Genomic DNA, 27,924 nt, shown 5'->3' on the forward strand with positions numbered 1-27,924 from the left:
GGGATGGAAAATTTGCAAACGAAAAGGATGATAAAGCGACATAGACAACAGCCCTACAAAATTTTTCATTGTTATAGAAAACTGGTTGAAAGTGTTGTATTATCTGAAGATTCCCGCCTCAATGACATTATCATGCTGGGAACCTTGTCTGTATACTTTATGGCACTACCATTCCTGCATTATCTTCTACTACACAAACACACACACACACAAACATATATATATATATATATATATATATATATATATATATATATATATATATATATATATATATATATATATATATATATATAGATAATTATTTTGATCACATTCAGGCACATTTATTAATATTATTATATTAATTTGTACCCATTTGGCATTTTGATATCTCTTGCTGCCTTAATATAATTTTATTCCATAAACATCAACAACAGTTGAAGTCATTTGTTAAAGAAAGACTTGGAATAAACCGCACGCAGTAATTACATTCACACGCACTGTAATTACTATATACACTCCAGTGATTACATTACGATCCTTCTCATGGCCACTATTGCCATCATTTGCCCTGGTGCTTCCGTTATCAACCTACGGATGACAATCATCATCGTTATCACCATCAGGTGGAGACGGAGCCTTCAAGAAGGTGAAGAGTGAGGGGGGCATGTGTGCCACGGGTCACTCTCCAACGCCCACGCCAACGACCTGCCCCACGCCCGCCCGCAGGAGACACCGCACCACCTTCACGCAGGTGAGTTTCACGCTCATCGCCCACCACCACGCCCTGGCGTGGGATGGCAAAGCACTGAAACCAAAGGTCCCCTACCCAAAACCAGGCCCCATGGACCTTTCCATGGTTTCCCCGAGGCCGCTTCACACGCCCTGGTTCGGTCCACTGACAACACGTCGCCCCCTGTATACCACATTGCTCAAATTCACTCGGATCCGTACACACCTTTCACCCTCTTGCATGTTCAGACCAGGAATACTCAAAATATATATGAATAGATAGATGGGTAGATAGATAGATAGATAAATAGATAGACAGACAGATGTGTGGTAATAAAAACAGTGTGGTTGAGAGAGCAGAAGAGGGTGTTTTGAAATGGTTTGCCCTACCTCGCTAACGCGGGAGACAGCGACAAAGCAAAATATATATATATATATATATATATATATATATATATATATATATATATATATATATATATATATATATATATATATACATATACCATAATGAGTGGCCTTGATTAAGAATTTCAGACGAGCTATGTTATCTCCACTCCCATCATCCTCCCACCCTCAGGTCACTGTTCCTCCACTCTCCTCTCCTCCCCCTAATCACTCCCCAGTCCCTCACCACCTGCCCTAACTTCTCCCATCCCTGATCGTCTCACTTCCGTCCTCACCTCCCTTAACCTTCCTTCACTCCTCCAATCCCTACTCATCCCTGAATCCCTCAATCTTCCGTCCACAATCACCCTTTAATCCCTCATCTCCTCATTCCACTCCCCTTCATTCTTCACCTCCCCCTCACTCCCTCAACATCCTACAGAACTTCGAGTCCAGCCCCCCCCCCCTCTCTCTCTCTCTCTCTCTCTCTCTCTCTCTCTCTCTCTCTCTCTCTCTCTCTCTCCAATTCCCTGTTCCTACCGCTTGACTGACGGGTCCTTCTGCATGCCACAGGAACAGCTGGCGGAGCTTGAGGCGGCTTTCTCCAAGAGCCACTACCCAGACATCTACTGCCGGGAGGAGCTGGCCAGGAAGACCAAACTCAACGAGGCGCGCATCCAGGTAAGTCCTACTCTATGCCCACCCGTTATGGGGCCTTACCTGCCCCTTACTGACCCATTAGGGAGGGTTAGTTGCCCCTTTGTGACCCAGTAGGGGCTTACCTCTCCCCTTTGTGATCCAGTTGGGTGTTAGCTGCCCCTCTGTTACACGTCAGGGGGTTGATTAGCCCTTAATGACCTATCAGGGGGTTAATTGGCCCTTAATGAACCATTATGGGAAAGTTGTGTGTTCCTGTCATTTGGAGAAAGTTATACGCCCTCCTAGTAACACATATGGGGAAGACGTATGCCCCCTAGCTACGCAGTGAGGGGCTAGATGCCCCTTAACTACCCATTAGGGTCAGGTGCCACCTAGCTGTTTATTTGTTGAAAGTTATGTGCACTCTAGTTACTAATTATGGGGAAGTTATAAGAATCTAACTCCTCTTTTGGGGAAGTGAGGTGTTTCAAAACTACTCATTAAGAAGGTGAAGTTCTAACTATCCATAATTGGAGAGGAAGTGCCCCCTGTCTGCCTATGAGGGGGTTAGGATCCCCCTATCTCACCATTAAGGGGTTAAGTACGTCTGTCTCCATTAGATCTAAAATACCTCTTACCAGCCTATTCAAGGGGTATTACGCACCCCCTAACCACCTCCCCACTAGAAGGGTTTGGTGCCCACATACCTCCCCATTAGGGAGTTGGGAGCACCCATTAGGATGGGAGGGGCGTTATCTCTCCAAGTCCAACTTTCAGACCAAGTCTCCAAAGGAAGAATCCGTAATTACGTTAGAATCTTTCCCCATAAACTCGAGAAATGATGTCAGGCTTTTATGAAATTCAGTGTGACTAATTTCGTGGTTGAATTTAGGCAGTTGGTCACGACGAAGTCAACAGTTTGGTAGATTGTGTTGGGCGAATGATCACGAAATATCGTCATGGTTTATGGTCATGCCATCACTGGGAGTCGAGGAAGGTCCTCCCGGATTTCAGAGGGCAAGCTGCCGATTATCCGGGGGTTTTCCCATGGATTTCAGAGTTATTTCCTGATTTGCAAGGGAGTTTGTACACTGATTTTAGGGGATTTTTTTTATGATTTTTTTTTTCACTCAGTTTAGGAATTTGGTCGCAGTCTTCTGTCACTCAGATTTTAGGGGATATTTAGGGATTCCTATAATGAGTGAAGTCCACCAACAAGGAAACGTCTCACAATTTTTAGGGATGGTTCCGCGTTTTAGGGAAGCTAGTTATGAAGGGCGTCACGGCGTTAGTCACGGGTTACGGTAACGTTACTAGTTATCTAGTTATCATTAAGCTGACGACCCTAGAATTCTATCCATGTGTGTGAGCAGTCAGGCCCACCACACTGAAGTACTGGCGCCCTTTGTGTGACCATCTGATACCTCGCGATTAAGTAAGAGTTACGTGTGTGTCTGTATCTATGACAGACACAATATTCTGAGCACTTGGAAAGCCCTGTAAGAGATTCCACTGCAGGAAATGTACAAATGTAAGTTTTGTGCTCTGTTTCTGAACCTCTGTCCCCATACACGAAACACAATACCTCGAGCGCCACTGGATTCTGTTGTCAACGGTTCGAACCTCACTGGAACGGAACATAAGGAGTCTAATTATGGAACACCTGAGACCAACACGGGGTAGAGGGAGGTATCCCAGCACCAACCATGATGATTTTAGGAAGGAAAAAAAAAGAAAAAAAAAATCTTTACAATATTACTTCTATTTAGGGCTATTATGATAATCTAATAACTACAACTCCTGGGACTACGAGAAGGTGTCTGGTAATGATTGTTATGGGTTATGAGGAAGGTACTGTTGTTCAACGACAAGATGAGGAGGAATGACTGTTCAACGAAAGGTCATGAGGAGATCAAATGATATACCAAGAGGGAGACTTGATTGTTCACCATTTCGAGAGGGAGGCAATCGTTCAACGACATGTCAAGAGGAAGACAAGATTGTTCAATGACATGTCAAGAGGAAGACATGACTGTTCAACTACAGGTCAAGAGGGAGACATGAAAGTTAAATGACGTTGATTCTACATATCATGAGGGAGACATGAATGTTTAAATGAAGATGATTCTTCCACACACACACACACACACACACACACACACACACACACACACCTGAAAAAAAAAATGCTCCTTCTAAAATAAGAAGAAAATAAGTTGTCTCTCTCTATCTCTACCTATCTCTTTATCTCTCTGCATGTGTCTCTCCGGGGCCGCCCGAACGAGGCATCTTAATGCGGCAAAGAAAATATGCAAAGTCTCCATTACATTACGGTGTTCAGCTCCTCGGGACAAAATCTTGGGTAAAAAGCGGCGGGGTATCTGCTGCTTTTCATAATCGTGTTGGAGTGTGGCCGTACTTATCATAATCGTGTTGTGCCATCGCCCGCTAAAAATCACCTTTTTCCTCCAGCCTCCCTTATTAAGTTTACTGCCAGGCTGTTGTTATACTTTCAAATGGGGACAAAACTTACCAACAGAAAAGAAAAGAAAAGAAAAAAAAAAAGCCAGGAAGCATTTTTAACGTGGCTAGGACAACAGGCGTTGTCTGTGATGATACGAGGGTGGGTCCTCACAGGTGCCTGGTGGTCCTCACAGGTGCCTGGTGGTCCTCACAGGTGCCTGGTGGCCCTCACAGGTGCCTGGTGGTCCTCACAGGTGCCTGGTGGTCCTCACAGGTGCCTGGTGGCCCTCACAGGTGCCTGGTGGTCCTCACAGGTGCCTGATGGCCCTCACAGGTGCCTGGTGGCCCTCACAGGTGCCTGGTGGTCCTAACAGGTGCCTGGTGCTCAGGTGCCTGGTGGTCCTCACAGGTGCCTGGTGGTCCCACAGGTGCCTGGTGGCCCTCACAGGTGCCTGGTGGTCCTCACAGGTGCATGGTGGTCCTCACAGGTGCCTGGTGGCCCTCACAGGTGCCTGATGGTCCTCACAGGTGCCTGATGGCCCTCACAGGTGCCTGGTGGCCCTCACAGGTGCCTGGTGGTCCTCACAGGTGCCTGGTGGTCCTTACAGGTGCCTGGTGGTCCTCACAGGTACCTGATGGCCCTCACAGGTGCCTGGTGGCCATGAGAGGAGTACGGTATACCTGAAAAATGCAGTAAGGCCCTTCCACGTGCCGGCAATTTCGTCACACTCAAGAGGTCAGCGTGCGATATATTTCCCAGCAACAGACGTACCCTGGCGTGATGAAACTTTCAGGAATACTTCACAATTATCTACATGTCCCGACACAAGCAAAATGGGAAACATATGGCAGTGACACGTCAAGCCTTTACTGACATATGTATATCATTGTCATCATACAACCTCAGGCTTAATGTTATGGGGCTTGCGTGGTTTTAAAGTTGCGCTACAATCAGCAAGCATGGAAATGATGGACTCCTTTAGAGTGAAAAGTTCCTCGATGAGAAAGTATTCCTTTTCGTTCACAGGCGATAATACAAGGTCGCCAGAGGGGACTTGTTGGACACGAGATGCCTCAGAAAATGTGGTGTGAGGCAGGTTGGCCGCGCACGGAAGGACAGTGTGACAGAAAGGGTGTGGCAGCGAGGGAAGTATGATTGAGAGAACTGGCCCGGGTGGGTTGAAATGTATCACACACATGAAGAGGATGAGCGAAGAGAGACTGTCTAGGAGGATCTACGTGTCAGAAATGGAGGGAGAATTTTTTTTTTTTTTTTTGGGGGGGGGGATGGAGGGGAAAACCTCGAGAAGGACAGACGGAGTGAAGGAGGCTTTGGGGTATCGGGATCTGAAGATTCAGGAGGCTTTGGGGTATCGGGATCTGAAGATTCAGGAGGCTTTGGGGTATCGGGATCTGAAGATTCAGGAGGCTTTGGGGTATCGGGGTCCGAAGATTCAGGAGGCTTTGGGGTATCGGGGTCTGAAGATTCAGGAGGTTCTGAAATAAGTTCGGCGCCAACGTCATCCGTCGATCTTACGATCAACTTCGACCACGACAGCGTCGACTTCATCGCCAGCACCGGCGTTGTCAACGTCCACGGCCAAACCCAATACGATGCCATACCACACCGGCGTTTGTAACTCCACGCCGAACCAGCGCCAAGGCAAACCCCGGACTCGAACGCGGTGCCGACGCGAACGTCAAGGATTGACGCAGAGGCGAGCACGTATGCTGTCCTCAATCTTCATCAGTCGAGGCACAAATTAGCGTCCTATATCTCCCACGTTTTTCAAAGGGACCGTTAGACAGCAACACCGACTCTGACGCAGGTGCTGCCCGGTTGCCATATACAGCCAGAGGATCTGATCCACCACGAGCCTATATTTCCTTCGCAAGTCACACGCGTGGGTAAAACTCTCTCTCTCTCTCTCTCTCTCTCTCTCTCTCTCTCTCTCTCTCTCTCTCTCTCCGTAAGGATACAGGCAGTAATCACACATTAGACGCCAACGAGATAGCTGTCTACGCCTATCATCTGGCACCATAAGGAAACGAAAAATCGTCTACATATTATCTTAGATTAAGAGAGAGAGAGAGAGAAAAAAAAATGACGCTACAGATAATTTGTGGCTTGATGTTCCGGTTTCATCTGACTATTCAAATCAGTTGTTTTAATCACGGGAGAGTGAGTGTGGAAATACGTAAGATCATTCAGTTTCGGCTTTTAAAAGTACTCCAAGAATTATAGAAATAAATAATTTTGTAGCGTGCAATTTACTTCTTTTTTTGTCTCTAAACCCTCCGAGATATCTATCTGGTGGTAATCTATCTTCTGGGTTATCTATCTATACGCAGTCTATCCTCTGGGATATCTATGTGTACGTTGTCCAGCAATACATACTGGTGCTCGCTAAGATGCCGTACACAAGGCCATTCTATATATAGAGAAGTCCCCCAACACAAGGCCAGTCCCAGGGTGTGTGGGAAGGGTCGTTTACACGCGTCCTTCGCCACCAATTTGAATTTCTCTTTTCCTTCCGCGAAAAAAATGCGTCAATATAATTTATGTAAGACCAGTGACCTCAATAATATCAATGTACATGTTCTTAGGTTCCTGAAGCATTACGACAAGTTAACACGCCTGATGTACAATATTGTCATTCGCCGATGATATTACCTAAACGTATGTATGGTCTAATCTAAGGTCATTTCTTTTTTTTTTGTATTTAACATTTTCGGGAGAGAATGGTAGACCGGATGCTTATCAGGAATGATAAATGAGTTACAATTTGGTGTAATTTTCCCGCAGGATAATCTGTTCAGGTGAAGCCCCTGTCTCTTCCATAGTCACATATTAAGATTTTTTTTCCTCCATAATTTTGAAAAAAGAATGAAGCAATGGTGTCTGAAGCCTCCATCCGACATGAATAGATTTGAATATTTACAAAAGATCTGTAAAAGATTTACGTCACTCTTTGTTGTTATGATCCTTTACTAAGCATATAACACTAGCATCTCTATGGGAATTCTGGAACTCTAATCCTGCGCTACAATAAGTAGCAGAGAAACGATGGTTTCTTTGGAGTGAGAAGTTTTTCGACGAGACTGTATAGAGCCTCGGCTAAGATAATATTCTAATCGTAGCGTAATAATAGGCAGGTGGAGTCCGGTAACACCTATACTCTACCTCGCTCTCCTGCTCCAGGAATAAGCCCTTCTTTGAGGCTCCTGCAGCGCTCAGGAAGCCAGCCATGTCCATCAAGCGGGACCATAGGTCAAAGTGTGTGGTGACGTTGTGGGTATGTCTGTGCAATATGACCAGTGGGGTAAAGTGTGGTGACGTTGTGGGTATGTCTGTGCAATATGACCAGTGGGGTAAAGTGTGGTGACGTTGTGGGTATGTCTGTGCAATATGACCAGTGGGGTAAAGTGTGGTGACGTTGTGGGTATGTCTGTGCAATATGACCAGTGGGGTAAAGTGTGGTGACGTTGTGGGTATGTCTGTGCAATATGACCAGTGGGGTAAAGTGTGGTGACGTTGTGGGTATGTCTGTGCAATATGACCAGTGGGGTAAAGTGTGGTGACGTTGTGGGTATGTCTGTGCAATATGACCAGTGGGGTAAAGTGTGGTGACGTTGTGGGTATGTCTGTGCAATATGACCAGTGGGGTAAAGTGTGGTGAAGTTGTGGGTATGTCTGTGCAATATGACCAGTGGGGTAAAGTGTGGTGACGTTGTGGGTATGTCTGTGCAATATGACCAGTGGGGTAATAGTTCAGTGTTTTTTGAGCAGCGTTTGTGATGTATAAGATAGGTGATGTCCAAAGCACGAACAAGAGAGCGTAACCCGCATACGTCTGGGGAGTGTAGTTACTAATAAGGAACAACACAAACTAACAAACACACACACACACACACACACTACATATATATATATATATATATATATATATATATATATATATATATATATAAGAAGTAGTCTGTAGGGCTTAACTGTGGATGGTGGGGTCTGGTTTCAGCACATTTATACAGACACCTACAGGCTGTCTGTACGAAAATGAGGCCACTGCTCATTCCTTCCAGAACGTTACTTGGCTGAGGTGATTTCTACACCTACGGTTACACCAGGGATGACAAGCGGCCTCCCGAGAGGTTAGGTTATATATCATCGTCAGTGGACGGAAAGGAGCACAGTCTCCTGAACGAACCCTTATAAGTCGGTAGCTGCCAACCATCTATGAGAGAGAGAGAGAGAGAGAGAGAGAGAGAGAGAGAGAGAGAGAGAGAGAGAGAGAGAGAGAGAGAGAGAGAGAGAGAGAGAGAGAGAGAGATTTGGCTTAATACGAGTAAATAAAAAACGTAGAAGGTAATTGGAAAAGAGTGGAAAAGAAAGACGCTGATGGGACAGAGGTGATGTTGGGGGAAATGTGAGGAAACCAATAGACTAAGAAGAAACTGATGAGAAAATGAAAGCAGTGAAGACAAGGGAAATATAAGAAATAGAGAAGAAAGAGAGAAAGAGGAAAGAAAGCGAAAGAAGGGTGGGGGACGGTATAAGATGTATGAAAATATAGATGTGCCAGAAAACGGAATATGAGTATGCTAAAGTAATAGAGAATAAGAGACAGGGAATCTCGACATGACACGTTGGTAAGTGAGAAGATCAAAAACAATAAGGGAAACAAGCAAGAAGAATATATATATATATATATATATATATATATATATATATATATATATATATATATATATATATATATATATATATGCAAACATAAGGAATAACACAAGAATCACTTGAAAAGAAACACAAAAAGACATTGAAGAAAACGGAAGGCGGGCAGACGCAAGTTTCACAACACCACGTAGGCAGTTGCCAAGTGTCATATAGCCAACCAGACAAAAAAAAAAAAGAGAAAAAAAGATTGAAAAACGTAATCAGAAACTAATAAACTCAATTATGAGGTTGAAGCACAGTATAAACGACCAGTAAGAGAAAGACTATGCGAACAAGGAAGGAATAAAATGACGTAAGAGAAATGGTAATAAATGATGATGATGATGATGGTGGAAAAAAATTCTACAGCGACTATGGAATTCCTGATGGTCAGATCTGCTACAGAAGTACGAAACTACGAAACCGAATCAGGAAACTGGTATTTGGAAATGAAGGGGGAAAAAAAAAGAAATAGAGAGAACGGGGAAAAAGGAAATACCAGAAAGATGTGAATACAACAGAGAAGAGAAAGATGGGACTCGAAGGAGAGACTGAGTCAGAGAGAAAGAAGATTAGCAAGACAAAAGAGGTATTGATAACGACGAGAAATGTCATAAAAAAACACAAGTGACGAAATGGTCAGAACAAAGGAAAAATACATACATGGCCATCTACACCCGCCAGTAGCCAGAGGTACAGAAACCTACTGCTTGTACAGCAGGTATAGTGACTGCTAGAAGGGAAAGGAGGAAGAATACAGGAGGAGGAGGAGGAGGAGGAGGGCCAGGAGGAAGATATCTGGATAAGCAGCCCCGCCAGCCAGCGTGATTTCCATTTTCTTTCATTTTCCAATTACGCCATTTTCCCGGGCTGGTCGGGGCTGCCGCGGTAAGGCTCTTAGTCTTTGGAAATTCATATCGTATTTTGGAGCCGGCTATTTTTGCTCGCTGCTTCTCTATGACACTATCCCCGGCGCTGCCTGAAAACTACGTAATGTAATTTATATTGTGATATATGAAGGTAAAACAGCGTGTACATCCTTGCTTTTTTTTAAAAAAAAAAGCTTTATCTTTCAAAATTAAGTCGCGACGTTAAAAAAAAAAAGAGATATACACGCCAATTATCGTTTTAGAATAATGCTGGACGCTAAACTTATTCGCTGCCAAGATTAAAAGAAAAATTTATATATATATATTGTCACATATGCAGTGGAAGACGTAACACGAGAAAAGATATAAACCTGGAACTCACTCTCTATAAAAAAAAAACCGAGTGGGTTAGGAGTTAGAGGAAGAGATAGAAAAAAGCGAGAAAAAGAAATGTTGAGCGAGGCCAGGCGACGTCGGTTGAGGCGAGCGCTCGTCGTACACCTGGCAGCCAGCGTCTCATCAAGCGCCGGGCGTCGTACAAAATGCTAATACGTAATGTATATGTAAATTTTTACCCGCTCCGTCCTTTTTACAAGCCGAGAGAAAAGCCAGTGTTCATTTTTCTATGATAATTTGGTTGGTGCACACACAATGAAAAAGACAGATAATGGCGCGCTTGTCTTCCCTGCGTCTCTGACGGTTGGAGGCAGGGGGGGGGGGGGGTGAGGGAGGGGTTGGAGGGGTGAGGGAGGGGTTGTCGGTGGGTAGTGTGTGTGGGGGGGGGGGTGATGAGGAGGGGGAGGGATGAGGTGGGGGGGTTGCTCTTGCCTTGGCAAGGGGGAAAACCTCGCAATGGCTCTTTTTATTTCCTCCTCCTCCTCCTCTCTCTCTCTCTCTCTCTCTCTCTCTCTCTCTCTCTCTCTCTCTCTCTCTCTCTCTCTCTCTCTCTCTCTCTCTATTCTATGTTACGAGACCTTGATATGTTGACATTTTTTCCTTGTTGGATTCTTCCCCTCGATGGTTTTTAGGTCTAGTTTCTTGAGAGGGAAAAAGTCGTCACTTTCTGTAGATGCCAGATGTTCGCTTGGCCTGTATATATGTATCTGTGTGTGTGTGTGTATGTGTGTGTGTGTGTGTATGTGTGTGTGTGTGTGTGTGTGTATGTGTGTGTGTGTGTGTGTGTGTGTGTGTGTGTGTGTGTGTGTGTGTGTGTGTGTGTGTGTGTGTGTGTGTAAGTTTAATTCCCTCTCCCGACACCGTCTCGAGCGGCGAGAAAAGTCTACGGTCGCGCCCAGCCACGTTACACTTACTACTGACCCCCTATGTCATTACATGACAAACACACATGACAAAGAAACCAAATATCTATCTATCTATCTATCTATCTATCTATCTATATATATATACATATATATATATATATATATATATATATATTTTTTTTTTTTTTTTTTTGCTTTGTCGCTGTCTCCCGCGTCTGCGAGGTAGCGCAAGGAAACTTACACGACCTGATTAACACATATAAACACGGTAAGATACCACAGGTCACCCTCAGATATCCCGACCAACACATGAGATAAGAAGCACATTAGATATCAAAGACCAGTCCCAAACGACCCTGACTACGGTGAGAAGTACGACCCAAACAAGACACCAAGATAAAGACAGATGACCAAGACCTTCAAGAAACACCAACGAGGAAAGATAATAATACGACGAAAAGAAAACGACTTCCCGCTGACCAGAGGAATATGATCATAACAAGACATCAAAGAAGGAGACTCTGGACATCATCGACTCCCACCCCTCCTCCCTCCCACCACCACACGACGTGGCTACATATGACGTCAAACACCCGCCAGGGACATCAAAGAAACCCCCATCAGGAAGGCCCTTAAGAGGACATCTCCCGAAACAAACAACCCACGAGAGGACATCAGAAGGCCCTTCAACCTGACCTCAAGGGACATTATCCTAAACAAACAACCAAGGGAAGGAACCAGACAGCGACTGGGACCTGGACTAAACTGGATATCACAATAAAAGACAATCAACCAAACACCCTATACATGATACAGAAGACCCCCCTCCCTATCAAACGCCCTCAAAAATATATAGAAGATCCCCACGTTTCCAGTGCACAAATATACATCAAAGATCCCCCCCGTTACTAGTGCATAAATACACCATTACTGACGTACCAGGGGAGCTGATACAAGACATCCTATGCTCCCGTGGGCCGGAAACATCACATACGACCACGGAAGATGTTCCGCACACATCCGACACTTCACATACGACAAAAATAAGAAAGAACGACACAAAACCTAATCAAGAGAGGACATCCATACCAGTCTACCAAAGCCTTCATATATTTCTACTAACACACACATACACACACACACACACACACACACACACACACACACACACACACACACACACTTCCCCCCTCCAACTGCATGCTGACCGTAAAAAAAGGTCACGCTTGACCCCCGGCGTCGAGATAAGTGACCCTGGGTGACAGGTAACTGACAGGGACGAAGCTCCTCCTGTCACACCTCCCCTCCTGACTTTACCATAAGGGAGACAATTCCAATATTTCCTTTGTCTCCCATCTCAGGTATTTGCCCAGGAACCTTCGTCTCTTATAAACCACACGTCACGTACAACAGGTATTTCTCATATATATCCTTTTGCATTTTGACAAGCTTAGGACATATACTGATCTCAGAGGGTTAAATCTATTTTCCTTTGGACCAGAATGCGTCATCACGTCCCACGATAGATAGATAAGACTTAACATCCACGCTGCCTCACATCGCCAACGTCACACGTCACCATGTCACATGAGAGGAGGAGAGATGTGACATCCCTTCTGCCCCACATATCCAACATCACATACCACCGCATCATCCTCACTAACATCAAACAACAGAGCTCTCATCATACGGTAGTACACCCACACAGGCCTCATGCGTCACACTACCACCATCACTACCCATACCACACAACCACCACATCAACACAGACCACATACCCACACTGCCACCACCACATAGTCTATGTCCCACACAATAGACGTCGCTATAATACCCCTAGACGATCGCCCGTAGCTCTAACCGCACCATTCTCGAGCACCAGAAGAGCCAGGGGACTGGGTGTGGTCACCAGTCGCCCTGACCAGCGTCTTCTTACTATAGAAATACCACAGTGAGCAGCACGTTATCACCACTACACACCACCACCACCACCACCACTAATCCAGACAACGACTCCCACACACTGTCCCAAGGGACACAAGGATACACGATCAATAAAACATTTTACTCACGAGTTGTTGTATTAAAAAAGACCGTAGAAGAATGTGAGTGTATAATGGACATATCCCTGCAGCTGTGTGTGTGTGTGTGTGTGTGTGTGTGTGTGTGTGTGTTAGCGACACACGTAAGCACGCGGGAGCTACACAACAGCTCTGTGAGATCAACAGTGACGATGAATAACAACGGGGAAGATAATTCGACAAAGTGATTAAGCATGAAAAAGGAGCATGTTCACCAGCCTTACGTGTTACAGTTACTAGCAGCCATTAGGGTAGAGTGCCTTAGTGTCCAGCGCTGAGGACACAGGTGTCGAGCGCTGGCGATACACACGGCATCTAGCGCTGGCGATATACAGGGTGTTGAGTGCTGGTGACACACACGTGGGTAGAATTTCTATCAAAATACAACATTTCATCAACACAGTACTAAATCGTACTACCTGTACATCGACAGGTCGTACCATACGACCGCCAATCCTAACTCTCACCCCTCCCACTTCCTCTCCCTTCCATCTCACCTCTCCCCCTACAGACAGACCTCAGCCTTCCCCCACGCCCTAGACCCCATTATCCAACGGCTTGGCGCTAAAGCTGACATGGTCGGCAGTGTTCAATTAATCCTGTATCACCTAAAGGGATGTAGCCCCCTCGTCCAAAGCCACCTTAAGATGTACCCCTTCCTCCACCTACTCATCTCAAGACATACCCCTTCCTCTACCCCCTTACCTTAAGATGTACCCCTTCCTCCACCCCTTCACCTCATGATGTACCCCTTCCTAAACACCCTATCATCAAGATGTACCCCTCCCTCCACCCCATCATCTCAAAACGTACCCCCTACCGGGATGTGCAGTATTCCGGCCCACTTGCCCCCACTCTGGTCGGCACCAGACGCGGTTACGGGGGAAATCAAGGATGCCAAAGTGGTTTATTTGTTTGCCGGGCCCAGATCTTGGGCGGGCCAAGCCAACCGCTAAATTGGTCCTTATTGATTCAATATATGGATGCGGAGACGTCCTGGCGAGGCACCGCCCAGCCCAGGGGAGGGTGCAGCTGAGGGAGGGAGGGAGGGGGGGTACTGCTGAGGGAAGGGGTAAAGCTGAGGGTAGGGTGCAGCTGAGGGCAGAGTACAGCTGAAGGCAGGTTACAGCTGAGGGGAAGGGTACAGTTGAGAAAGGTATATGAGAGAGAGAGAGAGAGAGAGAGAGAGAGAGAGAGAGAGAGAGAGAGAGAGAGAGAGAGAGAGAGAGAGAGAGAGAGAGAGAGAGAGAGAGAGCAAAGTGGAGGGATAAAAGGGGGTAGGAAAGTGAGAAATGGAAGCAAAGGGGTGCGAGGTAGGTGCCAAAGGGAGATAATCAGAGAGAGATAATGTGAGGAAGAGGAGGAAGACAGATTAATAAGGAAGGCTTAATGAGGTGATTAAAACAGAAAGGGTTAAAGGAGAGGTTAATATGGAGGGAGTTAAAGGAGATATTAATATGGAGGGGTTCAATGGAATGGTTAATATCGAGGGGATTAATGAAATGATCAATGTGGAGGGGATTACTGAAGTGGTTAAAAAGGAGGTAGGTAATTAAGCTGTTACTGTATCGTTACCATTACAGTCAGCGTCACGAATCCCACGAACTACCTATACAGTCAAATCCACTCCCTGTACGCCACCTAAATCGCCAAATCCACTCCCTATACGCCAGCCACATTGCCTAATCCACTCCCTGTCCTCCATCCTCATCGCCAAATCCACTCCCTATACGACACCCAAATCGCCAAATCCACTCCATGTACGCCATCCACCTCACCAAATCTATTCCCTATATGCAACCTACATCGCCAAATCCACTCCGGATACAGGACAAGCAACACAGCCTTCACAATACCACCAGCATCGTAGGCAACACATTGAGAGCAACCCAAGTCTCAACACAACTGTATGCGCGATGAAAACAGAACGCTGCGGCAACTCATGGAAAAGCTGCTTTGTAACTGAAGTAGCAAAACTACTTTGCAACTCTTAAGGCCACATTACTGAGTCTTCATTTGCAACGAATATAGAATTGATTAAGGTAAAGATATGCAAAAACTATGAATGATAATAAGAAATACACAATAAATCAATGATAAGATTCCTTTAGCTAAAGACAAACGAGTTACGCGTATAACGAATATATATATATATATATATATATATATATATATATATATATATATATATATATATATATATATATATATATATATATATATATATATAAGAAATAAAATCTTTAAAATTAGCCAGCTCGAACGCATCGTCCATTATAAGTGTGGGTGGCGTGTTGTTCCGCGCCAGGCCTGGGGGGCGTGTGTATGCTAAGAACCTCGCCTCCCCCCTTCCCTAAGAGGCGCGTGTCACCTCCCAGGTGGTGTGGAGGGCGTGGGGCCCAGCGCCTGGGGCCAGAGGCGTGGGGAAGTAAGGGGGGTTAGGGGGTTGGTCTAGAGCTCCCCCTAACTCCCCCCTCGCACCACTTTCATTATCGCCAACATTACCCTCATCCCGCCAACCGCGAATCGCCAAAACATGTTGATTTCGCCACATATTTTTTTCATTATTATTTTTCGGATTGCCCGCCATTTCTATCTAATTCCAGTGCGTCAGTGATGACACCGAAATTATTATAAATTGCCTATTTCTATTTAATTTCCACAGGATCGGATTACACATTACTGTACAAAATATTTCAAAAAATATGCGCGTCTATCTGTCCACACGTCTGTATATGTGGGGGGTGTCTGTCCGTCTCTCTGTCTATCACCTTGTTTGCTTTTGACAGGAGGGGGACAGACCTCAATAGCCCGTGGCTGAAATTTAAAATGGCCATGATTTTAAAATGGCTGACTTATAATATTCCCCCCCCCCCATCTGCTATAGGGTAATTTAGCATCCAGTCCTCTCCCTGATGTGAAACCCTCCCTCATTTACCCAAAAGAGTCCTCAACCTACCCTAAAAGCCCTAAAACTGATCCCTTAAGGTCTCCCGGTACCCTTGCATCCAGCCATCTTCCTATAAACTCCTGCCTCTTAAAAGAAATATCATATTATCGTGTCTGTAGAGTGTATTACCTCGGGAGACCATTAATCGGCTCAACTTAACAACAGACTTCAAACATATAAGTAGGTCTAAAAAGTCTACTTAAAACAGCGTCGACAAAAATGGTTCATCGTCTATAAATGAAAAAAAAAAAAAAACCCCAGTTCGTGGTGTTCCAATTAATCACTGCGATCAAGCATATTAGCCTCTAATGTCTTGGTAAGCGGCTAAATCCTCCCTTACGTACAGGTGACACACGGGCTATTTGGTGACCATCTGCTTATGGCGTTTGACGGTAATCTAGGCGTTGTCGTACCATCATCAACATCTTGGCTACGTTTATATTTGTCTGTTCAAGGAAAATAACCGGAATCCCATCTTCTCTCGATGCTGAGAGGTCTTTAAGCTCAACCATCGCTTCAATTATCTGGCTTTTTCTAATTTCAGTACCTGCAATAACATGATCAAAATATCAATTCCAATAATTTACAATTGAAAAAATTGATTGATCTCTTTATTTCTTATGTACTAAATACTAACTTATACTGACAAATTGCCTTGGTCTTATATATTCTTGGAGTCGATTTAAATCATCCTCTTACTATAAAAGACCCAATCTCATTTTTTTTTGCCCTTTTCGAAAATGGACACTAGGTCTTTGGATTCTGTTCTGTCTTATGCATACTTTTTTTTCTTCTTCTTCCTTCTGCCTCCGTGTTCTTGTATGGAATTCCATCACTTCTTTCTAAGCTTCCATTTTTCTTTCATCCAGGGTTTCTGAGCTGGATGAAAATCCTTTCTTCCTTCCATAAGCTCTCTCCCACCCCCAAAGGAATCTCAACCCCAAATTATGACCCCCCCATCCCCCCAGAGTCTCGACAGCCAACCCTAGAGACTCAACCCCCGTCTCATAGGGTTCTTGACCAATACCCTCAAGAGCCTCGACCCCCAACTTCAAAGTCTCGACCCCCACACCCCCCACCCTAGAGTCTCGACCTCCACACCCCCCCTGAGCCTCTCCTTCCCCCACTCCATCTCATGATTAGCGTGTAACCCTTTACAGGATATTAAATTTGAGCATGAGTGATATTCCAATTAAGAGGCAACCTTATTTGATTTATGGACAGAGAGTAAATGTCGGCTTGAAGGAACGCCCGGTGCGTGTGTGTGTGTGTGTGTGTGTGTGTGTGTGTGTGTGTGTGTGTGTGTGTGTGTGTGTGTGTGTGTGTGTGTGTGTGCTTCTCTATATAACAGAAATGTCTACCACAAAGTCGAATTATCAATAGCTCTGCTTTTTAACTTCACCTTTATTATACGTCCACGACCTTCCCACACGCCATTTCCCCGTAATACTCCTTCTCTTCCTCCGTGCCCACTTCTTCAGTCATTCTCCCGCTACCCACCTTTAGTTGCCCCTTAGGGATTTACCCCTTGGGATTTAAAGGTGATCATCCCATTTACCTCCCCTTAGCTTGCACTGTGGGCAGACTGGAGCCTTCCCTCCCCCTCCCTCCGCGTCCTTCCACTATCCTCGCTCACTTCCTCCCGGTTCGTCTACAGAAAAAAAAAGGTTCTTAAAGTATTCTTATCATTATTCATTCGACCGGGGCCTCGCGGCGTTCTTATTCGATCGGTTTTCAGGGCGTTCTTACCTTATTCGACCGGCTCTCACAGCATTATCTTATACGTTCTCACTTCGTTCGACCGGTTCTCATGGCCTCACAAGGTACGATGCTCGTGGTCGGCCGGCTTCACGGCCCTTTTTCAATTTGTCCACTTAATCGACCGTGCTCCCCTGTTACTGTGGTCGCTGGCGAGGTGTCATTCGCCGCCCAGGTGCCTCGTCAGCGTGCTGGCTGGCTGGCTGGCTGGCTGGCTGGCCCACTCGTCTCTCTTATTTGGGAACCACGGTTGGAATCTCACTTCTGCGCTGCCTACATGGCCTTAACTCTATTACCTTGGCTAAGGTTACGCACTTATATCTAATGTCATTGAAAATTCAAGAAAGTACAATTATTCTCATATCATGAACCAAGAAAAAACGTTTAGGCTAAGTTTGCTAGGCTAAGCCAAGTAACAGGAAAAGCGCGCCCCATGTTAAGTAACACATCACGCGAATCCCACGTAAAGTAACAGGCCAGTTGAGCCACGACGCACGGTCTATCGACTGTATGGTAAACTGTATACTGTATTCACCTGTATACCCGGCCATACATCTACCTCCGTCCCAGTCACACACACACACACACACTCTCCCTATCCCATATTTTTCTCCTTTCCTGCCCTCCCTCCCTCCCTTTCCCTCTCGATCACTCTCTCTCTCTCCCTTCCTACATCTACCCCCTCCCTCCGGCCTCCCTTCCCCCTACGCTGCAATTTCCTGGGCAGGAAATCGTCTCTTCCAGTCCATACTTTTATGTTGGAGATATGTATTTCTGGCCTGTATAACCTCACATGCTACACACCTATTCTTATTTCTCTCCATTATTTGTCTCACATCATCATTTCTTCTTCCCCTCCTCGCTAGTAAACGTGGCAGGACGCTGGGCCTGGGGTATGGTGCATTAAGGATTGGCTGATCCCACGAAGGAGTCCTCACCAGATCCTCACCAAAGCTGATGTCTCTATTTTTCTCTGTGGGGGCTTGGCTACTGTGTACCTCTGGTTTAGGTTTGGGGCAAGCCTGTAAGGTCCAAGGGTCGTATCGTCGTGTTCAAGGGTCGCATAGTCGTGTTCAAGGGTCGTATCGTCGTGTTCAAGGGTCGTAACGTTGTGTTCAAGGGTCGTAACATTGTGTTCAAGGGTCGTATCGTTGTGTTCAAGGGTCGCACCGTTGTGTTCAAGGGTCGTATCGTCGTGCTCAAGGGTTGTATCGTCGTGTTCAAGGGTCGCACCGTTGGTTTCAAGGGTCGTATCGTCGTGCTCAAGGGGTCGTGATCGTCGGGTTCGAGTCGTTCACTGCCGTACTCAAGGCGTCGCGAGTCGTCCGACACAATACCCTCCCCCCACTGCCAGGACTCCGACATGGTTGTTCCTAATGTTGAGTTCGATTCTTTAAGCGTCCGTCAATCGAACCTGTTTTGCCCGTCTTACCCTACCGAAGAACGATGGCAGGGGAGAGAGGTGTTTGCTGTTTGCTCCCTGCCGCTTGCCAGGCCGGAGATGGCGGTCTGGTGTAAGGGGGGAGGAGGGGGAAACTCAGGGAGGCTGGGGTGTGGTGTAGCTGGGGAGGAACCTCACGGGCTGTTTCTCCCCCCGCCCCCGGAGGACAGACAGGGGACCCACCTCCGTCAAAGGTGGAAGCGAGAAACGCGTAATTTGAACGGATATTGTACAAACTTTGCCAACCGGTTCTTTTATTACCAAAAAGCATGGAGGCTTTTGTGGCCGAAATTTTCCCTCGACTATCTTGTATTCAACTTTAATTCCTTTACTGATGATCTGTCTTTATTTATAGCCATCAGCAATAAATGAGGGAGTCGAACATCATCCACTGAAAAGTGACTACTGTTTTATTAGTCATCATTATTGCATTTCAGCGCACATTCCCTTCTTACACTGACCTCTCCCTGGCCATTCTACTCTCCCAACTCCCCTATTTCCATTCCCTATCTACAAGCGACATCAATCCGCCCATTCCTTGTGCAAGTGCCCCTCGTCACACTCCATTTTCCAAACCAACAACTGCTTCCTACACAGTGTGTGTGTGTGTGTGTGTGTGTGTGTGTGTGTGTGTGTGTGTGTGTGTGTGTGTGTAGGATCTATGCTTGCTAACTCTCCCATCAACTCCCTGTTGCTCATACCTGGTGTATGAAAATACTCCACGAGTATGTTAAGTATACCCATAAGGTATATTTCCAGTCATAAGGTATACCAGCTAAGAGGATCTACCAAGGCCTATACTAAAATACTCCTGCTTAGTATACAACTTAAGCCAAACTGTTGGGCCCACCAGTTAGGTACGCCTGTTTCATTGATCTCTAGGGTGTACCGTGTACCTTACTTTAGTGTACCTGTGAAACGGTGCAAACACGTCTTATGACTCTGTGGTTGTCGAACCATTTTCACACGAAGCCTGGAACAGAAAACGAGTTCCTGGCACACCACTTGAACTAGATTCAGGGGAAGAAATTGAATTACTGGCAAAACGAAAAACACTGCATATATATATATATATATATATATATATATATATATATATATATATATATATATATATATATATATAGATATATATATATATATAGATAGATAGATAGGTAGATAGATAGATAGATAAATAGATAAATAGGTATTAGATAGATAGGTTTTTTGCGTCCTTTTCCTTTTTTCCCCATGTCTATTCTTAAGTTTAATTGGAAGTCGATTAAGAAATAATATCCTTATCAGCTGCATGATAATTCTTAGAAAATAACATCATATGAACTTTCTGGTGACCAGAGGAAAACCACACTATGGAGAGGACATCACTCAAGCACCATTTAAGAATACGAAGCCGCTAACTCAAAGTATTCCTAAGTGAGAAATAACTTTCAAAGTTGGTCGGGGATTTTAATCTAACGACGCAATCAGCTTTTTTTTCTTTTTTGTCTAGAGCCACAAAATTCTTTTCATCCCGCGGTCTGTGTGGGGGTTGAAAAGACAGAGAAGGTTGGATTCTGAGAAGTGAAGATCATAGCTCTCTCTCTCTCTCTCTCTCTCTCTCTCTCTCTCTCTCTCTCTCTCTCTCTCTCTCTCTCTCTCTCTCTCTCTCCTTTCAAAGGGATTCCCGCAGCGCTATGAAAGTCAGCCACGTCGAGAAGCTAAGCTCACCTTATATGTATTAGGGGTAGGTACGTGCATGGCAGCTATGGAGTAATGGTCTTCAATGTAGAGGTTGGAAATTGAGCATGTGGGTTAGTGTGACATGCTGAAGTGGTGTTTGCGATCTTGAGAGACGGTGGTGTGTCCGGATAGCAGCCGCACAAGTATGACTCTTATGTGTCTGGGGAGTGTGGTCTCAGATGGGTGTATATAACACAAGAGAGTTCAAAACTGGACTGGAGGTAGTTGAGTGGAGGGGGGAGGGGGAGCTTTCTAGTGTTTGTCCAGTCATTACGTTATGAATATATTTTTGTCGATGTGTTTGCTGGATGCGGTAAGGCAGGAGAGAGTTAGTACAGGTGGCTGAAGTACGAGGCTGGGGTGAACATTTTAGTTCTTGAGGAAGGCTGATGGGCCGTTACGAACAGTCTCGGATGCGATGGAGTCAATGCTGTTGCACAGAACCGGAGTGGGGAAAGTACCAGAATTATCTTAGCTCTTTTGTTTCTGTTGTGTGTCTGTTGCTCCGGTTATGACGAGGCTCAAGGTTCTCCCCACCTACCTGACGGTCTGTTGCCCCCTGTTGTCTGTCTGTTAATATCACTTGTCTGTCTGTTGTTCCTATTTTTTCTGTTGCCCCCTGTTGTCTGTCTGTTAATATCACTTGTCTGTCTGTTGTTCCTATTTTTTCTGTTGCCCCCTGTTGTCTGTCTGTTAATATCACTTGTCTGTCTGTTGTTCCTATTTTTTCTGTTGCCCCCTGTTGTCTGTCTGTTAATATCACTTGTCTGTCTGTTGTTCCTATTTTTTCTGTTGCCCCTGTTAGTCCGTCTATTACTGTTGCCCATTACGGCTAGACTCCACGGCCATCAGATCAGCCCCCAGCCCGATCTGGTCTACCCCGAGCCCGATCTGGTCTACCCCGAGCCCGATCTGGTCACCCCAAGCCCGATCTGGTCTACCCCGAGCCCGATCTGGTCACCCCAAGCCCGATCTGGTCTACCCCGAGCCCGATCTGGTCACCCCAAGCCCGATCTGGTCTACCCCGAGCCCGATCTGGTCACCCCAAGCCCGATCTGGTCTACCCCGAGCCCGATCTGGTCTACCCCGAGCCCGATCTGGTCTACCCCGAGCCCGATCTGGTCACCCCAAGCCCGATCTGGTCTACCCCAGTCCCCAGCCAATCGGGTCTCCCATGAGCCCCTAGCCTCATCTGGTCTCCCCTCAGCCCTCCTGTCAATCCATCTTCCCTTCGGCGCAGTTTCTCTGGGAGTCCTAATCCCCTGACCACGACGCTGCCACCCTTGACCGACGGCACGACTCCTCAGCACGACGCTGTAACCCTTGACCGACGGTACGACTCCTCAACACGACGTCTTGAAGCAGGGCGGTACGACCGACCCTTGAGTATGGTCGCATTGGCCTTTGGAACGACCCACACGTGTTCTGCCAAGGTCGAGGCCATAATACGACTAGTGGGTCGTGCCGTCGTGCTCAAGGGTCGTACCGACGTGCTCATTACAGCATTCTAGATCTTCGGTTACCTTCAAAAATCTGCCTGCTATATCTCGCTAACTTTCTGTACTCTATCTGTTATATCTCGCTAATTTCCTGTCATCTACCGGCTATATTCATATATATTTCTGTAGTCTATCTGTTGTATCTCGCTAACTTTCTGTACTCTATCTGTTATATCTCGCTAATTTCCTGTCATCTACCGGCTATATTCATATATATTTCTGTAGTCTATCTGTTGTATCTCGCTAACTTTCTGTACTCTATCTGTTATATCTCGCTAATTTCCTGTCATCTACCGGCTATATTCATATATATTTCTGTAGTCTATCTGTTGTATCTCGCTAACTTTCTGTACTCTATCTGTTATATCTCGCTAACTTCCTGTAATCTGTCTGCTATACCTCGTCGACTCCCTGTAATCCACCTGCTGTATCTCATGAACATCCTGTAATCCACCTGCTGTATCTCATGAACATCCTGTAATCCACCTGCTGTATCTCATGAACATCCTGTAATCCACCTGCTGTATCTCATGAACATCCTGTAATCCACCTGCTGTATCTCATGAACATCCTGTAATCCACCTGCTGTATCTCATGAACATCCTGTAATCCACCTGCTGTATCTCATGAACATCCTGTAATCCACCTGCTGTATCTCATGAACATCCTGTAATCCACCTGCTGTATCTCATGAACATCCTGTAATCCACCTGCTGTATCTCATGAACATCCTGTAATCCACCTGCTGTATCTCATGAACATCCTGTAATCCACCTGCTGTATCTCATGAACATCCTGTAATCCACCTGCTGTATCTCATGAACATCCTGTAATCCACCTGCTGTATCTCATGAACATCCTGTAATCCACCTGCTGTATCTCATGAACATCCTGTAATCCACCTGCTGTATCTCATGAACATCCTGTAATCCACCTGCTGTATCTCATGAACATCCTGTAATCCACCTGCTGTATCTCATGAACATCCTGTAATCCACCTGCTGTATCTCATGAACATCCTGTAATCCACCTGCTGTATCTCATGAACATCCTGTAATCCACCTGCTGTATCTCATGAACATCCTGTAATCCACCTGCTGTATCTCATGAACATCCTGTAATCCACCTGCTGTATCTCTCTCTCTCTCTCTATCTCTCTCTCTCTCTCACTCTCTCTCTCTCTCTCTCTCTCCTTTCAAAGGGATTCCCGCAGCGCTATGAAAGTCAGCCACGTCGAGAAGCTAAGCTCACCTTATATGTATTAGGGGTAGGTAGTGCATGGCAGCTATGAGTAATGGTCTTCAATGTAGAGGTTGGAAATTGAGCATGTGGGTTAGTGTGACATGCTGAAGTGGTGTTTGCGATCTTGAGAGACGGTGGTGTGTCCGGATAGCAGCCGCACAAGTATGACTCTTATGTGTCTGGGGAGTGTGTACTCAGATGGGTGTATATAACACAAGAGAGTTCAAAACTGGACTGGAGGTAGTTGAGTGGAGGGGGGAGGGGGAGCTTTCTAGTGTTTGTCCAGTCATTACGTTATGAATATATTTTTGTCGATGTGTTTGCTGGATGCGGTAAGGCAGGAGAGAGTTAGTACAGGTGGCTGAAGTACGAGGCTGGGGTGAACATTTTAGTTCTTGAGGAAGGCTGATGGGCCGTTACGAACAGTCTCGGATGCGATGGAGTCAATGCTGTTGCACAGAACCGGAGTGGGGAAAGTACCAGAATTATCTTAGCTCTGTTGTCCCGTTATGGCGAGACTCCGGGGTTCCTCCCCACCCACCTGACGCTGTCTGTTGTCTGTCTGTTGCTTATCTGTTGTTTCTGTTGTGTGTCTGTTGCTCCGGTTATGACGAGGCTCAAGGTTCTCCCCACCTACCTGACGGTCTGTTGCCCCCTGTTGTCTGTCTGTTAATATCACTTGTCTGTCTGTTGTTCCTATTTTTTCTGTTGCCCCTGTTGTCAATCTGTTGTTCTTGCTCTTTGTCTGTTGCTCCTACTGTCTGTCTGTTGCCCCTGTAGTCCGTCTATTACTGTTGCCCATTACGGCTAGACTCCACGGCCATCAGATCAGCCCCCAGCCCGATCTGGTCTACCACGAGCCCGATCTAGTTTACCCCGAGCCCGATCTGGTCTACCCCAAGCCTGATCTGGTCTACCCCGAGCCTGATCTGGTCTACCCCGAGCCCGATCTGGTCTACCCCGAGCCCGATCTGGTCACCCCAAGCCCGATCTGGGTCTACCCCAGTCCCCAGCCCAATCGGGTCTCCCATGAGCCCCTAGCCTCATCTGGTCTCCCCTCAGCCCTCCTGTCAATCCATCTTCCCTTCGGCGCAGTTTCTCTGGGAGTCCTAATCCCCTGACCACGACGCTGCCACCCTTGACCGACGGTACGACTCCTCAACACGACGGTGCGACCCTTGACCGACGGCACGACTCCTCAGCACGACGCTGTAACCCTTGACCGACGGTACGACTCCTCAGCACGACGGTGCGACCCTTGACCAACGGTACGACTCCTCAACACGACGTCTTGAAGCAGGGCGGTACGACCGACCCTTGAGTATGGTCGCATTGGCCTTTGGAACGACCCACACGTGTTCTGCCAAGGTCGAGGCCATAATACGACCAGCGGGTCGTGCCGTCGTGCTCAAGGGTCGTACCGACGTGCTCATTACAGCATTCTAGATCTTCGGTTACCTTCAAAAATCTGCCTGCTATATCTCGCTAACTTTCTGTACTCTATCTGTTATATCTCGCTAATTTCCTGTCATCTACCGGCTATATTCATATATATTTCTGTAGTCTATCTGTTGTATCTCGCTAACTTTCTGTAATTTGCCTGCTATTTCTAGCCAACTCCTTGTAGACTACCTGCTATCTCTCTCTAACTTCATGTCATATATCTGTTTATATCTCGCTAACTTCCTGTAATCTGTCTGCTATACCTCGTCGACTCCCTGTAATCCACCTGCTGTATCTCATGAACATCCTGTAATCCACCTGCTGTATCTCTCTCTCTCTCTCTCTCTCTCTCTCTCTCTCTCTCTCTCTCTCTCTCCATTTACCACGTGATAATCTATCCTCAGCGTCGCTATACATCCGCGTTACATAAACGGAATACATTGAGTTTAACCCAGCTCGTCAGCAGTAAATTATCACAACTGACGATTATCATCACGTTTGGCAAACGTTTCATAAATAATTTGGTCTATGTTAATGCCCGGCGCTTTCCGAATTATTTGAGTGTTTGTCTATTTTTTTCGCACGTGGCGATATATTTTGTGTGGCCTGGAGTCACCACTGGTGGTAGTGCGGGACATTCATCACAGCAAAACAAACGTTTGAGGACAAACGTTTCTCTGTCACCTGGAACGTTTCCAGATGATAGTTCTTGAACACTTGAGGCGTTTAAGAGTGATGAACGTTCTTGGTCACATGAGTCTTTTATCTTTTTTTGCCGGTATTTAATTTCAGGCATATTGAAACTTTCTTAAAACGTGGTAATGCATTCTTAGCCACTTGCAACGTTTTCGGAAAATCATCAGTTCCTCTGTACCAAACGAGTTTATGAGCAACAAATTCCTACTCTTCTGACAAACATAAAGACAACACACACACACACACACACACACACACACACACACACACACACACACACTGGAAACGTTTCCGGACTAGTACTTCTGTTTAATCGCGAACGTTTAAAGCTATTCCTTTCACAAGTGAGAACGTTTAGAAAAGAAAACCCTCTTGCTCCCTCAGTAGGGTAGTTACTCAGTTCTCGGTGCTAAGAATTGTAGGGCATTTTTCCACATGAGACTTCAGAATCCCAGGGGCATTTATTTGGAAATCATTCTTGTCTTTCAGTAATGTCCCGACATTTCAGTCAACGTCTAAGTAAAACCGGTTAAGATAAGAAAATACCTGTATGTCAGAAGAGAAAAATAAAATACAAGGATTGGCTGAAGTTACTGGTAGTTCAAAATTCGACAGTGTCGTTCAACCAATATGTTATCTGGTTATACCAACTCAAATGAATATAGTTATTGGGTTCAGTGTTCGTATTAATGACGTCTCTCTCTCTCTCTCTCTCTCTCTCTCTCTCTCTCTCTCACACACACACACACACACACACACACACACACACACACACACACAATGTATAACATTAGCTATCTAATTTCTACTCATAATTTTCACTACAAAGCCATGCACAGATTAACCCAGGAACAGAGAATATATGCTCTAAGGAATTTTGGAAAGCAGAAATATTTTTGGATCCAAGCAGATGGAGACTTATACTGGAAAGAATGGCCTTCAATCTCAACATTACCTAGGAAATCCCTTTGTCCTGTTATGCTTTTATATCAAAATCTTTATAATTCTATCAATCTTATGATTCAGTAACCTTTCTCGAACACCCGTTCTTTCCACAGCACGTATCCAAGAGACTATAACCTAATTTCTTGTTATGATTTCACAAACTATACTTGAAACTTCACCTTCAGGGTCCACTACCCAGATGGCCTCGGTTGTAGTGGCTTGCCCACCAACCCACCCACAACCTCTGGGAAGTAACCTAGTGCTGGCCTGGAAAGGTAGTTCATGGCCGGGCCACTCTAACAGGCCAAACATCCACATGATCGTACCACTCTGAGGATCAGTAGCTCTTGACTATGATCAAATTATATATGTATATGATCCATCTGTTTGTAAATGTTTAATGTGTCCTGGCGTTAACTCAATAACACCGGCTCCATAAATTAATTAAATTGGGGGGGGGGGGGGAGGGAGGGAGGGAGTGGGAGTAATTCTGGTTACTTTTACCTATTACAGTGGTTCTGTCTTCGCCTACTGCCGTCTGTCTGTCGGTCAGTCGGTCTATATGCCTCTTTGTCTTTTCAAATCTCATTCACGTGAACATCTATAGACATACGCGCGCGCCCGCGCTCGTGTGTGTGTGTGTGTGTGTGTGTGTGTGTGTGTTAGGGCATCTAAAACTGTTACATTTTCACTTCCACAAAAGGCGGTAAACAATTTACCTTTCAACCACCCCATGTAGATGGGTACAATGGGAATGACAACATAGGATAAATACATAAATATGAATTACATGTAAGTAATATACAGCATAAAGTACATGGAGAATACCCAACAATCAAGAAAAAAAGGCCATTACATCGTTGTAAATACCATTCTCCTTCCAATATTACATTCGTCTCAATAGACATTATAACAAACAAAGTTAAATGTTAACTTTTTTTTCCACACTCGCAACTCACCGATGGCTTGGACGCGAAATACCTTTAAAATTCTTCACTGAAACCTACAACAAAGTCCTTTATTTGATCTTAGGATGAATTACTTCTTTTATGCGAAAATCGCATTAAGGTAATTCTACAAATTCCATTTTGCCATC

General features: G+C 45.5%; 1 protein-coding gene and 1 long non-coding RNA gene across 5 annotated transcripts in view; one reads left to right on the plus strand and one right to left on the minus strand.

Annotated features, from left to right (window-relative positions):
- The window catches only part of LOC139757266 (uncharacterized), a 191,374-nt gene that overhangs the window by 108,499 nt on the left and 54,951 nt on the right, over positions 1-27,924 (minus strand). The window lies entirely within an intron of this gene.
- Positions 1-27,924, plus strand: part of LOC139757265 (homeobox protein unc-42-like) — an 87,866-nt gene that overhangs the window by 16,110 nt on the left and 43,832 nt on the right. For both annotated transcript variants that reach the window (XM_071677599.1, XM_071677598.1), the window contains exons 2-3: positions 609-736; positions 1,675-1,782. In XM_071677599.1, coding sequence (XP_071533700.1) covers positions 609-736; positions 1,675-1,782 — 236 coding nt within the window. The remainder of the gene's footprint in view (positions 1-608; positions 737-1,674; positions 1,783-27,924) is intronic.

Source organism: Panulirus ornatus, chromosome 25 (assembly GCF_036320965.1).
Source record: "Panulirus ornatus isolate Po-2019 chromosome 25, ASM3632096v1, whole genome shotgun sequence".
NCBI lineage: Eukaryota > Metazoa > Arthropoda > Malacostraca > Decapoda > Palinuridae > Panulirus > Panulirus ornatus.